Source organism: Drosophila busckii, chromosome 2L (assembly GCF_011750605.1).
Source record: "Drosophila busckii strain San Diego stock center, stock number 13000-0081.31 chromosome 2L, ASM1175060v1, whole genome shotgun sequence".
Lineage (NCBI taxonomy): Eukaryota > Metazoa > Arthropoda > Insecta > Diptera > Drosophilidae > Drosophila > Drosophila busckii.
In genome coordinates, this window is record NC_046604.1 from 12109629 (window position 1) to 12123090 (window position 13462).

The 13462-nt window shown below is 35.0% G+C and overlaps 5 protein-coding genes across 8 annotated transcripts in view; 1 reads left to right on the forward strand and 4 right to left on the reverse strand.

The window, feature by feature from the left end:
* Positions 1-1266: 1266 nt before the first annotated feature.
* On the reverse strand, positions 1267-2239 carry LOC108607494 (PITH domain-containing protein GA19395). The gene is made up of 4 exons (XM_017998340.2): positions 1964-2239; positions 1787-1908; positions 1532-1722; positions 1267-1467 (listed from the first exon to the last, which is right to left on the reverse strand). The coding sequence occupies exons 1-4, from the start codon at positions 2159-2161 to the stop codon at positions 1343-1345; spliced, it is 636 nt and encodes a 211-aa protein (XP_017853829.1). The 5' UTR covers positions 2162-2239; the 3' UTR covers positions 1267-1342.
* Positions 2240-2343: 104 nt separating this feature from the next.
* LOC108607490 (group XV phospholipase A2-like) lies at positions 2344-4273 on the reverse strand. The gene is made up of 5 exons (XM_017998337.2): positions 4069-4273; positions 3753-3985; positions 3321-3692; positions 2738-3260; positions 2344-2677 (listed from the first exon to the last, which is right to left on the reverse strand). Exons 2-5 carry the CDS (start codon positions 3895-3897, stop codon positions 2452-2454), a joined length of 1266 nt encoding a protein of 421 aa, XP_017853826.1. The 5' UTR covers positions 3898-3985; positions 4069-4273; the 3' UTR covers positions 2344-2451.
* Positions 4274-4395: 122 nt separating this feature from the next.
* The window catches only part of LOC108607489, a 38662-nt gene continuing 29595 nt past the window's right edge, over positions 4396-13462 (forward strand). Inside the window, exons 1-2 of one of the 4 annotated variants that reach the window (XM_017998334.1) lie at positions 4396-4998; positions 6028-6203. The gene's annotated coding sequence lies outside the window, so the exon portion shown is untranslated. Of the gene's footprint in view, positions 4999-5322; positions 5539-6027; positions 6204-13462 lie in introns of those variants that run through there. The other 3 variants (XM_017998335.1, XM_017998336.1, XM_017998333.2) reach the window with 3 other exon arrangements.
* Positions 10636-11294, reverse strand: LOC108607499 (CG34215). Its single transcript, XM_017998346.1, has 2 exons — positions 10843-11294; positions 10636-10771 (listed from the first exon to the last, which is right to left on the reverse strand). Exons 1-2 carry the CDS (start codon positions 11064-11066, stop codon positions 10669-10671), a joined length of 327 nt encoding a protein of 108 aa, XP_017853835.1. The 5' UTR covers positions 11067-11294; the 3' UTR covers positions 10636-10668.
* On the reverse strand, positions 12815-13366 carry LOC108607498. The gene is made up of 2 exons (XM_017998345.2): positions 13108-13366; positions 12815-13053 (listed from the first exon to the last, which is right to left on the reverse strand). The coding sequence occupies exons 1-2, from the start codon at positions 13329-13331 to the stop codon at positions 12951-12953; spliced, it is 327 nt and encodes a 108-aa protein (XP_017853834.1). The 5' UTR covers positions 13332-13366; the 3' UTR covers positions 12815-12950.

Below are 13462 nucleotides of genomic sequence, written 5' to 3' on the forward strand. Positions count from 1 at the left end.
TGCCAAGTAACATTCGAATACCTGCTTGAAGAAGATACACCCGCTTTTGCTAAATAACAAATAAAAAAAATAAAGAAAATTCGAAAAAAATAAGTAAAACATAAAACATGCAAGGCAAAATAAAATTTTTATACTTTCGATATAATGGTTTTTTATACTAAACGTAAAATCTTTGAGAAAAAAAACTAAGCGATTTTTTGGTGTATGAGCAAAAAATCGTTAACAAGGCAAGAAATTGTACTTATAGTCAATATATAATATATATATATATATATACATACATACATATGGTATATATGTATAAACCCTAACTGCAACTATGGAACGAGAGCACAAATTTTGTTGAACAAAATATAAAAAAAAATCATTTCTCACATTTCAAACACACACACACACGCGCATACAACACAGCCACACATATATCTATATACCATAAATATATGTATACAAAATCCTCAACTAAAAGTTATAAACATGTATGTATGTATTTAGCTAAACAATCGCACAAATTGTTCACCGACGTATGCTTTCTACCAAAAAAAAAAAAAAAACATAACCTAAATAATAAATTACAAACAAATACCAAAATCACAGTTATTTCAGCCTAAGCGATTTTTTGTATGCGCATACAATTTGTAAATATATATACTTAACTTAATTTTACCTACAAAAAGATCAAACGCAAAATGAAAAGAATTTCAAGCATTCAATTTTGGAAAATGAAACTTTAGTTTTCAACTCTAATTGCAACGATCCTGTTTCAACCCAGGGCCATGGGCATGGGCGTACCTAGCCCCCCGCCCAGCAAACACTTCGTGCATAGCTCTATCATCTATGTATCAGTTATCAAAGCAGCATACTTTAGCGCTGGAAAGGTTCAACTACAATAAATGAGCGAACGGCGTTAAGCATATAAAATGAAATTATAATAAAAATACAAAAACCTAGTGCAATAAATAACAAATTATTCGATATAAATGTAAAATTAAATACATTTAAGTAAACGCTTTGTAAAATACTTATAAACAATTTATTGAAATACATGAATGATGGAAAAAACAATAATAAAAAAAATTGAAAACACTATTGAGTAATAAAAAGCGTTATGCATTGACATTGACACACGTGATTCGATATCTCATCTTATAAGCATTAATCACTAAGCTAAACAATAAAGAAAATTAATGAATCATCTCTATTACAAAAACTTCTACAGTTTAATTTATAAATAATATCAGTTTATTTTGGTTTTTATCAGAATTTTTATTATTAAATATGTTTTTAAAAAAATGTGCATTCAATGCAATTTTTGTTGAGGATCCATTTTTGCAGAGGCTTCTGCTTATTGTATAGCGCGTCCTACGCCATCAAAGACCTTATCCTTATGATCAGCAGCATTGGCACGTGCTTCATAGTTACAAATAGTAACTCCATGATAATGAGCTTCACTAAATTCACCACGCAGCCCTGAAAAATATTGTAATTATGTATTTTAAGTTAAGTTCCTTAGTTATTTTATATTATTATTTACCTATATAGTAGATGCGCGTGTTATCATCACCAAAATTGCTGGGAAAATACAAAGACAAATGGTGTACGGATGAGAAGGCGACAACTTTGGGTGAATACTCAATTTCGCCTGCTGCATCGCGTGTTAAATCAAACTCTTGATCCGCTTTGGTTTTGGCATCATCGAATGTCATCTTGGGGCGATTCTTAAAGCTGTAAGCAAAATTAGTTAATTAATGAATGCTCTATTTATATACATCAGCTGTCATTTATATACATTTTAACTTTGTTTGGATGTGAATCATCATTGGCGCCGCATATGATAATGCCTTTCAACTTGATATTGCCGGCAAAGGGAATATTAAAAAGTAGTTCCGCATCGGCATCACTTTGCACAAACTGAAGAAGGATTAATAAACTTAATAGGGCTTATTAACAGTTAGATAAAACTTACTTTGCTATGATCTAGTCGCTTTTCGTAAGGCTTAAAAACAGTCTTGCCAGTGCCATCGGTCTCCTCATTCAGGCATTCTGTATTTTCCAAATCAATTTTGGTATATAGACTATACTCTATGCCCATTTCCAGGGCGTGATCCACATCGGTGGCTTCATGGCTGCATCCGCCATGACTGTGAGAGTGTCCATGCGACATTTCTTAAAGTAAAAACACAAACTTTACGTGAAATGTAATTTCAAAACAATGAATTTGTATTTTGGTTTAACATGTGTACTGGATGACAGTATGCTGCGATATCATAGCGCACCATATATGTATACGGTCACCCTAATTGAAATACCCAATATACCAAATTTGAAATGAGCTACAATTATTTGTTGTATTCGAACTAATCTTTTATTTAACATTTTAACTATTAATCTGTCTATATCTAATAGCTACCAAATTTAAAGGGGAAATGCAGTTACAAAGTCAAGCTTAAATATTTAGTGTAGCTGCTGCATAACTGTGCGTATATAACGCAAAACGTCATTATTGTTCAGAATGCTCATATGATCGACACCTGGCAGTGCCAAATTAGCAATAGGTGATTGAGTATACCCCACCCAGTGTTGACAGGCGCGGAGTGAGCGTTGATTGACGGTACCATCTCCTACACCCATTACCAATTTCGGAGTTTCCCCGGCAATGTTGTCCTTTTTGTATACCAAGCTATAAGAAACTCAAAAGTTATTTAACATATTCTTGCAGTTATTACTAATTAATGACTACCTCTCCACTGTGCTTACACCATCACCATACAGGCAGTGCAGCTCCACATCTGGCGGACTAAAGTTCTCTGTATAGCGTATGGTATCCTTACGCATTTCCCAGCCCGTCATATAGCCTATATCTCTGAAGAAGTGCTCCATTTGTGCCATTGTATAATTACGTGAGGGTGTAGCTGCTAGCACCTCTGAGGGTTTCCAGAATAGCGGCGAGGGCAGCAACCAGGCCGTGGAAGGATGTGAGATTTGTTCTTCTTTAAGTATTTTAGCGCTCAATGCAAAGGAATCCAAGTCGTCGCCCATGGCAAACACTTTAACTGCCTTAATACTGCCTGCCCAGGCGCCTGCCAAACTTATTTGTCGTTGCACGTACTGCGACTTCCACTCGAGTGTTTGCTGTTGCAGGAATACCAAGGTCATGGGGCTGCCCATGCTGTGTGTTATGAAGGTCACTGCCGTTTTATTGTTGGCCTCATAAGTGTCCTCGACTAGCTGCTTGAGGTCAATGAAAAACTGCTTGTTCTCATCTGTTGACAAAAAGGTAGGAAAATAATTAACATACGCGTTGAGATATATAAATAACTAACTTGGCGCTCTTCGAAAATCATAAGGTGCTCCTTTAATATTCTGTCTGCGCACATAGCCCATGTCTACCAATAAATCGGATATGTCCTTGAAGTAAGCGCCCGCTTTATTCTTTGTAGGATCAATCCATTCCACAACAAATGGATCACCCCAGCCAGGAATGCGAGTTTCCACGCCAGGTGTATTGTGTGTAGTGCGTGTGACTGTATCATAGTAAAGTTTTACATTATCTATCCAGCAATAGACCATTGGTATGACCAGTTGCTCCAGATCCAACCAGAGATTATACCAATCATGATTCTTTTCGCAAATAAAATATGGTGCACTTGATTTGCTCAATCTTGCCTCCATCTGGGAGCCACCATCACCAGGCACTGTAAAAAGGTAAGCTTATGTTATCCTTAATCCTTGAACATGTTCATAATCCTACTTACCAAATATAACGGGCGACAGCTGAGGGACTCTGGGCGGTGGTGGCTTTGGTTTTGCCGTCGCCTTTTTGCTAAATGGCCACAAACAATGTGCTACGCTTAATATGCATACAAAGAGCAGCACTTGATAGATGCCGTTGTGCTTCATCTTTTTCTCCTCTTACTTGTGCGTTCGCTTGCAATCTGGGAAATGAAATTCGCTGCCAATTCAAATCGCGCCACTGCCTGGCCCAGCGCTGATAAAGGTATTAAATGGTATTTTAATTGATTTTGACAAAGAAGTGAATCAACGTCCACAATAAAGATAATTGGTAATTACATATGAATGTACATGAATGTCCAGCGGGAAGTCTCCGAAACTTGAGCTGACCTTTAGACTACCAAATGAAGCTTTAATGTAAACAGTGGTTGTTTATCCAATGCGCTTTTATTCACATCGCGTGACCTTGATAGAATTGTTTTTGTATTTTTACAAACAAAGCGTTGTTTTCGTTTGCCTTATCAAATATTTTGCACACTCTACTTTTGTTGTTATTGTTCTTAGCTGCGCAATGATACTTTTCTTACAGTATCGATACTTTCTACAAGACAGCTGCTTGATATACGATACACCTTATCGAATCGGATTATCCGAGCGAGCATGCTTGAACCCGGATACAACATCGAATAATCGATTTCTGGCAGCACTGGCTACAAGCGAAAACCGTTAGTTTTGAACGAGACATTGCACGGTGCGGACGTACACGTGCTACGCTCAACGCGCCCACGCAAGTAACACGCGACAATAGCTGAAGAATAATAAGCATAATAATAAATGAAGCGATATTATTAATAGCATTTATAAATAAATAAACGGAGCATAAAGCAAGTAAATATTAGTTCGTATGTAGGGACAGGTGCAATCGCGACGGTACAATACAATTTGTGTTAAGCAAATACTCACTCAAGGCGCGCAACTCACTCAAAACTCGAAGGCATTTGCTAAAAATAATAAAAAAAAGTGAAAAAAAAGTAAAAAAAAAAGTGCAAGTGATATCAAAAGTGGTTGGTGTGTAAAAGTAACAAATAAAATATGAGTGCAAATAATAATAATAAAAAAACATAATTCAATTGTTGCCAAAGGAACATACACGGAGAGTGCGAAGGTGAAAAATTCAGCCCACTCTCTTGCCAGCAATCTCTCGAAAACTAACGGTTTAGGCATTAGGTGGGCGCAAAAAGCTCGCTCGCTCACCTCGCACATGCGTATGTATGTGTGTGTTTGTGTGTGCTTGTTGTGTGGGTGGGTATGCATTTGTATGTGTGTGTGTGTATGTGTGCGTGCTTTGGTCTTAGCATCCTGTAGCCAAGTCCTTCACTCAAGGATAGCAGTCGTTAAAGTACACAACAATGTAATGAAAATATCAGAAAATATTATCAACATCATCATCGTCGTCGTCGTCGTCAAAACCAAAAGTAATGCCACAGAATATATTTTGCATGTGCGCTCGCTTTACGAGCAGCACAGAATATTATGAGCCATCAGCTTTGAATGGTTTTCTATCTTTCAACAGGTAACTCACACACACAAGCAAGCTGAGATTTTCGCCATAAAGGGAATTTATAGTGTCTGCGCAAAACTTTAAATGAGAAATAAATTGACATTTAAATGAATGCTCAAATGTATAATGGTTTAAAACTAGAAAAATGTCAAAGTTGAGCTAGCTCAAACTAAAAACAGCATAACTGACCACAGTCGAAGGATGTAGAGCTAGAGCGAGAGAGGGATACATAGAGAAAGAGAGTGAGAGTGAGTGTGGCAAAACTTTTGCATTACCCAAAAACGCAACTGAAAGTTAATTTTGAAAATAACTGTTGTTCGCAGTTGGGAAATGGACAGCGGCGGGTCAAAGTGTCACCCAAATGTTATATTCAGTTTTGAATTATTCACAGCTAGTTGCTGAATAATTTATACAACACTCAGCTTGAGCGAAAGGGACAGCTGGAGAGCAAGAGAGAGAGGTGAAGGGTAGCAGCAAAAAAAAGATTGCGGTTGCAGTTGGGCAACTTTTATGCTTTATTGAAATGCCATTAGCGTATTTCCAATGCCTTCGCTACAAAACTTACAGTTAATATTTATGCAAGGTCCTTGCTTGCATCCTGGCCCCAGACTCGACTGGCTTTGTTATTATTGCACGTGCGCAAATATTAACATTAATGCGTGCATTGTTTAACAACAATAAAAATATATGTATTTTAATCAACACTGATTGTTCAACATGCACATTGCATATCAAAGTTTAATTCCAGTGCAGCGTTTACAACAACAACAAAAATATATAACAAAAGTAGTGATTTTTGATTAAAAAGTGTTCAATACAAAAGCAGCTAATGCTGAATGCTGAACAACGATATTTGTTATTAGCTACAACAATTGGAGCAGACGCAGTTTATAGTTGGTGTTGCTTTATGAAGGTGAGTGTATATAATATTATTAAATTGCGCTGCAATAAACGACATAATGCGCTGGAATTAAAAATTAAAATTTACCAATACAACCGCAAGCGATAAAAGCATATGCATATATAGATATGGCTTATGTATTTTATTTATCGCTTAAGTATGTGTGTGTGTGTAATTTTTATAATGCTTGGCATATTTGCTTTAATACTCGCAAAACATTTTTTAAAGGTCAGACGGCGGCATGCTGAATGAATTTGAAAAAAAACATATTTATAAATAATTAAATTAAAAAGTATAAAGCTTTTTTGTAAGATATAAGATATAAGATTAAATTCTGTTAAAATTAAATGCTTGTAAGCATTAAAAATTGTAATATTATTATTATTGTATTTATAATTAAGTAACTTTATTTGAATAAGAGCACTCGTATTTTATGCTAATCATACGTATTTTAGAGCATTCTTTATTTCAATCAGTTTATTTATATACATGGCGCTACAATATTCAAAAATTATTATTGTTGCCTTCTCGCATTGTTGCTGCAAATGAAACGTTTACATTGAATTCTTGCAATTTGTTTGGCAATTATAATGTAATTTTGTTTTTGTTGTGCTTGCATTGATTTGCGGCTAAATTGTTGTTAGCCACGTTACTTTTGTTATAAATATTTTTGCAAATATTTTCAGTGGGTGTGCAAAAGTAATGACGACACAGAGCTCGCTCTACACTTGAGCAGCTTTTGATGAGCCATAGCCACAGCCATGTGCAGTTGAATGTTTAAGCCCAAAATGCAATTAGCCAGGCAATGCGATACTTTGCGTGTGTGTGTGTGTGTGTTTGTGTTCGTTCAAATGGAAGTTGTTGGGGCGTGGCTTATAATGGCCACATAATGGTTGCTGTTAGTTATAATTAGCAGTTGTCGCTACAGCAACAGCAACAACAACAACAACATAAGCTTGCTGTTCAAATAGCATTGCCTATTTTTGTGCGCAGCCTGAAGTGTTTGCTTGTTGGTCTAAATAGTAAAATTATTTATTTATTGAAGCAACCTTGAGCGCTAAATACATAAACAATATCTCTGCATATTTGTTACAAATCAAAAAATCGATTGCCATGAAATCAAATTGTGTGCTAAGCGGAAATGTTTTTATATTTTTTCCTATATATATTTTAAGCTGCTTAAACAACTTTCGTAGTAGTTTAATTTAAAGTAATTCTTAACATATACAATAACAAATTCGTTTTCCCAAGCTGCTCTGTGGCTTTGCAGTTTCCACTGCGGCCGCTTGGGCTAAAGAAATTGTGGCAAAGGATAACGCAGCTGCGTCTTTATATAACTGTAGGCTCAATAGGCTGTATGTGTGTGTTTGTGAATTGCGGCAGAGTGTGGCGGCCATTTTATTTTGTGTTTTTTAATTCACATGCTCTCAGGACACTGTGCGTGTAGCATAATGAATAACTTATGCCTGTGTCTGTGTGTAGCAACAAATTTCGAGTTTGTAGCATATATTTAGGCGTTGCTTAGCCCATTTTTATGTATTTTACAGCGCTGTATTTTTTATATTTATTTTTTATTTGTGTTTTATTATTTGTTTTGTTTTTTTTTTTGGTTTGCGCGTGCCTTGGCAAAGTTTCATTTGCAACTCGTGCTTAAAATTTTCGCAGCCTGACCAGCATAGTCAGTAGCATTACCTTCACCTTTTACACACACACACACACACATACACATACATATACAATTATATATACGCTGACTGGCAGCAGAGGTCACACACAAAAAGCAGTTGCCTGGCTGCCAATTTATAAATGTTGCATGCCACACACACATACAAACACACATACTGTTACATACAGTGGAACCTTAAGCTTTGCAGCTCACTAAAATTGTAATATTCAGTTTTTTGTTTTGTTTTATGCTGAGTCGAGTATTTTCACTCGCATGCGACTAAAAAGTTGTTGCGGTCCTTGCTCACTTTTTATATATATGTATGCATATATTTGCTTTTATTTAGTTTCAGCTTGCAACTTTGTTGCTGTTTTGCATATTTGAGCTGAGGCTAACCACACACACACACATACTTTGCAGTGTGAGTAAAACATTTTTATAAAACTATAAATAAGTTGCATGCTCGAAAGCTTAAATATGTACAAAGCTAAATTGGAATGAAGTGTGAAAAAATACACAAGAGTCAATGACAAATAACCTTTATACAATTTCTGTAAGTTCATTTAACAGTAAACTGCTTTAGCTTTTAATTACACATAAGCCGATAGTACTTTGATTTAGATTAAGCCAAGGTCAGACTATACAGCAGCTTAGCATCCAGCGAGACATCAATTAGTTGCAGTTAAATGCGACCAATACACGCGGCACCAAATCAATATGAATTTGTGGCAAGAGCTGTGCGGGTGGAGGGGGGAAATGCTTGTTAATGCAATCAATTAAGGTATGAAATATATATGTGCGTTAACTGTTGGTAACTCTATATGGCTAGAAGCTCACAATTATTAAAATGCAATAAATAATGCTTATGCTAATTTATATAATGAGATATATTTCACACAAATCTATACTGCACATTATAGATTAAACTTGAATATATCAGTTTTAATTGTTATACACTTTTATTTATATATAACTAATGGAAAATCATATCATGCATTTGTGAAAAAGCATTTTTATGCTTCAGCAAAATAAATTAAGTTCATTAAGCCCTCTCTATTTATCTGTCTGTCTGTATGAGCAACAAGAACTCAGCGACTATAAGAGCTAGAGCAAACAAATTTGGCATATTGCTACTGCTAGTCTTAAGACATAACGCTCATTTATGAATTTATTTAATTTCCTACCCCTTCCCAAGCAAACCCTGCATTGAAATACTAAGAAACCGGATTCACGAAATTATTCAACGTTCTCCTAATACGCATTCCTCAGGAGCTTCAAAAACACCGCAGCTGTATTAACATTAAATATTATTATTAAATATACTGATGAGCTATGGAAATAAAAAACTTACTTAGCCCATTGAGCAGACCCATTATTTCCATAACTTATGGTAAGTACGCGTCTTCGCCCGGATTCATAGCTAAATTCTCATTTATATATTTATTTATTTATCTATATTGGCGGCGGTACATCATTAGGAGCTGAACAAATTTTGTACTTTTCACAACATTCAGGATATGCAGCATCTTCATCTATAAAATCGCCAAACTCGCAGTTTGGGGGAGGTGTAGCCAAAGCGCAGCTGTTGTTGTTTATAACAAATAATTAGTATTTTTTATATATTTTGCATTTGTTATACGCACTTTTCCACTGTCAGTTTGCCATCGACGCATTCATGGCGCACACATTGATTATTAAGCTTGGATGCACTTCGTCCACAGCTTGGCTTGGCTTGGTTGCCAGGCAATAGCAAAAGCAACAGCCACATAGCCAAGTTAATATAATGCAAACCTGTCATGCTCAAACTACAGTTACAAACTATTTGCTGTTAGCAAAGTGTTTAGCTAATTCCGTTTAAATGCTATGCTTAATATAATTACACTGCTTAGCAAAGTTTTGTATTTAAGTGTATAAAAGTAAAGTGTACAAATTACAGATTAAGCGCTAGTTTTGCATATAAGGTGACATTATTTATACTCTATAGTTTAAAATAAAATTTATTTTTGTATTATTTAGCATTTTATTAGCAAATTTACAAATTCACTTTTAATATTTTTAAGAGCCTTTCAAATAAGACAACATATTGTTCACTATTGTTTGATTTAAATCATTATAAAATACTGAAAAAAATAAAATAAAATAAACCATTGTCTTTATCGTTTTGCTCACTTCAAAATTAGCAAAAATTTAAGCATAAAATTGCAGTAAACAAACAAAAGTTTTATAACAAAAGCCAATTTGACGCTTTGCTAAATGATTGTTAAGCAATGTGCGGCTGTAACGTATCTAAGATTTTGCATTTGACTTCATGATAACAGCAGTGCGGATAAGCGGCTGAAGGATCCTTAAGAGCGCCAAAAGTGCAGCCTGGGGCAGGCTGTTGAGCGCTGCAACTATAAAATAAAATATATAATTGTAATTATAATAAAGTTAATTTTTTAAACTACTTACCTATGCGTTGTTGCAAAACTATTTGCGGCACATAAAATACGCACACAGCCTGGCAAAGTTGCATCATCAGTGGGATTCATAATCAGTTGTGCATTTATATAACATTTGCCTGGATAATCCGAGTCATAATAGAGGGCTCTGGTTACGGATGAATTTGTATTTGGCAGCAGCAATAATTGCAGTAGAATTATTAAGAAAAACATTTTGAAAGTGACTAAGGTTTTGTTTAAATTGCAGTTGCAGGCAAAGTGTAACGAATGCTAATTATAAAAATTATATGCGTGGCATATTTAACACTTGAACAAATAGAGTTAGAGTTCGGTTAGCTAGATTTGTCTTTAGTTTATTTTCAGTTTATATCTATTTGCATATAAATGTTGGTTCACAGCAGTCGGGATAGTTGGCCTTGGGATGCTTGGGCGGTCCCAGCTTGCAGCCAGGTGGTGGACCATAGACACCGCAACTATTTTAGTTAAATTTAGCATTAGTAATTTTTTTGAAATTTATTTAAATTTATTTATGTATCAAACTCACGTATGTATCGATGCTAAACTATTGGAGCCGCAGTTGATACTTGCACATTCCATATCCGGATATGGAGCCGATTGTCCTGCACTGAGTATTAAATTTGGCTTCACATAGCACTTGCCAGGATGCGCATCATTCTTAAAGAATCCTTGCGATACAGCCGCTTCAGCTCCAGACAATAGCAGCAGCGCTAGCGATGCCAACAAAGTTACGCACAGAAATTTGTTCATGTTTGCTCTTTGCTTACACAAATTAAACTAATTTCAATTGGCTTAAGTTATAACAATATATACGGAACATCTATATATATATTTCAGTTTTGTTATTAAATATTCTAGACACAGCATACATTGTAGTTTGCCATGTTTGCCGCACTGTGCAATGCTGATAAGCGCGTTTTTTTGTCGATGAACAAAAACAAATTTAATTTGTTAGTTTCACCTTTAGTGATAACGCCTACAAAAATTTAAAAACATATTTCACATCATTTATTATTCAAAAAACATTAAAGTCTATGCATAGTCTGTAAGCTAAGATTTGTTTACATTTTTATTCAAATTCAATATGAATTAATTAAAAAATGTTCTATTTTATTATTCCAAGTGTAAAGTTGTAATAATGGTGTAACTTTTTACAAGCAGTCAGGGTCTTGTAGTAACTGGCATATTGTGGTGTAGTCGCAGTTTTGTCTATTGCAGTTAAGGATTACGCCAGCCTCAGTATGTGGCAACATCAAGGCGAGGGCGAAGAACGAAATAACAGTCAGAAACAGTTGCATGTTTACTTGTTGCTTAGATACATTTAACTGATTCAAAATGCAATCACTCTCAGTAATTTATTCTGCCAGTAATTAATTGAGTAGTTAAAATACAACGCATTGAGCTTGCGATAAGACAGTTGATTGATAAGCTATATGCATTAAAAAATAATTATCATATTTAGATTATTTTCATTAATATGATTATAAGTGCATTAAATGAAAATAGATAAGCTAAGCATAGAAACTGAATTGAAAATAATTAGCTTACGATTAACTAAGTTTTGGCTCTGCCAATTTATACATAAAGCAGAAAATATTTATTAAAATATTGCAAGTTTGAGTTTGGGGCAAGCCACATTGGAATTTATGGATAGTTCCAGCCCTCCTAATTAATGCAGCAAAGTCTATTTACGATTGGCGATTGATAAATTGAAAGCATTAAAAAGTGAGCAATTGAATACAATAATTTCAGTACCTCGTCGTAGTCATTGCAGTCAACACCTCCACATATTTTTCCACGAGCCTGTGGCGAGGACCAAGAACAAAGTGACAATCAGAAACAGTTTCATGTTTACTTGTGGCATAGACAAATTTAATGAAATCACGCGCAGTTATTTATATTGCCAGTAATTAATTATATATATTAGTTAAAGCGCAACGTATTGAACTTTTGATAAGACAGTTGATTAATTCTTTGTAAGAAAAAATAATTAGCATATTTATATTATTTTTATTAATATGATTATTAGTGCATTAAATGAAAAGCATAGATAATCGAGGCATGCAAACTGAAGTGAAAATAATTATAATTCTGCTAATTTATTGATAAAGCAGAAAATATTTATTGCAAGTTTAAGTTTACAGACTTTCAATTCCACAGTTAGTACAGCCAGGACTACCAGTTAACGCAGTAAGCAGCATTAAGCAAAGGCTATTGATAAATTTAATTAAGCAATTAAATATAATAAATTCAGTACACCGTTGAAGTCGCAGTCATTCCCTGAACAATTGCAGTTAATCCTTGCCTCAGTGTGTGGCAGCAGCAGGACGAGGGAGCAGAACAAAACGATGCACAGCAACAATTTCATGTTTAGCTTTTGTTTAAACAAATGCATTGCATTGCAGTTAGTGGGTCAAAAGTTGAAACTTTGATAAGCGCGTCGCTTGTTAATCGGAAAAATCTAAGTGCATATTTAATTTATTAATTTAATTAATTTCTATTATGCAGCTGATATGCAGTTCCAGGAACTAGCCATATATTAGTTTGATTTATTTATTAATTAATTTTGCATTTGCTGTTAACATTGCATGTTTACTGATTAAGCACATTAATCTTTACTTTTTAAACAATTGTTTAGGCACAGACAAATGTTGGCTCACAGCAGTCGGGATACTTGGCCTTGGGTTGCTTGGGCGGTCCCAGCTTGCAACCAGGTGGTGGCCCATAGACGCCGCAACTAAATATTTTATTATAAAGAAAATTGTGCCAGATGCATTAGAAAATTACTCACGAAGTTATTGTAGCCTCGCTGTTCTCATGACACTGAATCTCTTCGCATTGTCCTGGCATTGTGGCAGTTTGTCCGGGACTCAAAATGGTTTTGGCATCTATGTAGCACTTGCCAGGATGCGCTTCATTCTTGTAGCTGCCATGCACTAAGGCTGCCTCTGTGGCTGGCAGCAGCAGCGTAGCCAATGTAATCAATAAGATGCCGCTTAGATATTGCAGCTGCATGTTGTCGTTGCTCAGAGTTAAGTTCAACTAACGCGATAATTTAATGATGAGCAGCTAATATAGCAAATATGGCTAGTTAAACTGGTTTGATTGTCATAACTAGTTTGTTAAATATTATTGTTTAACACATT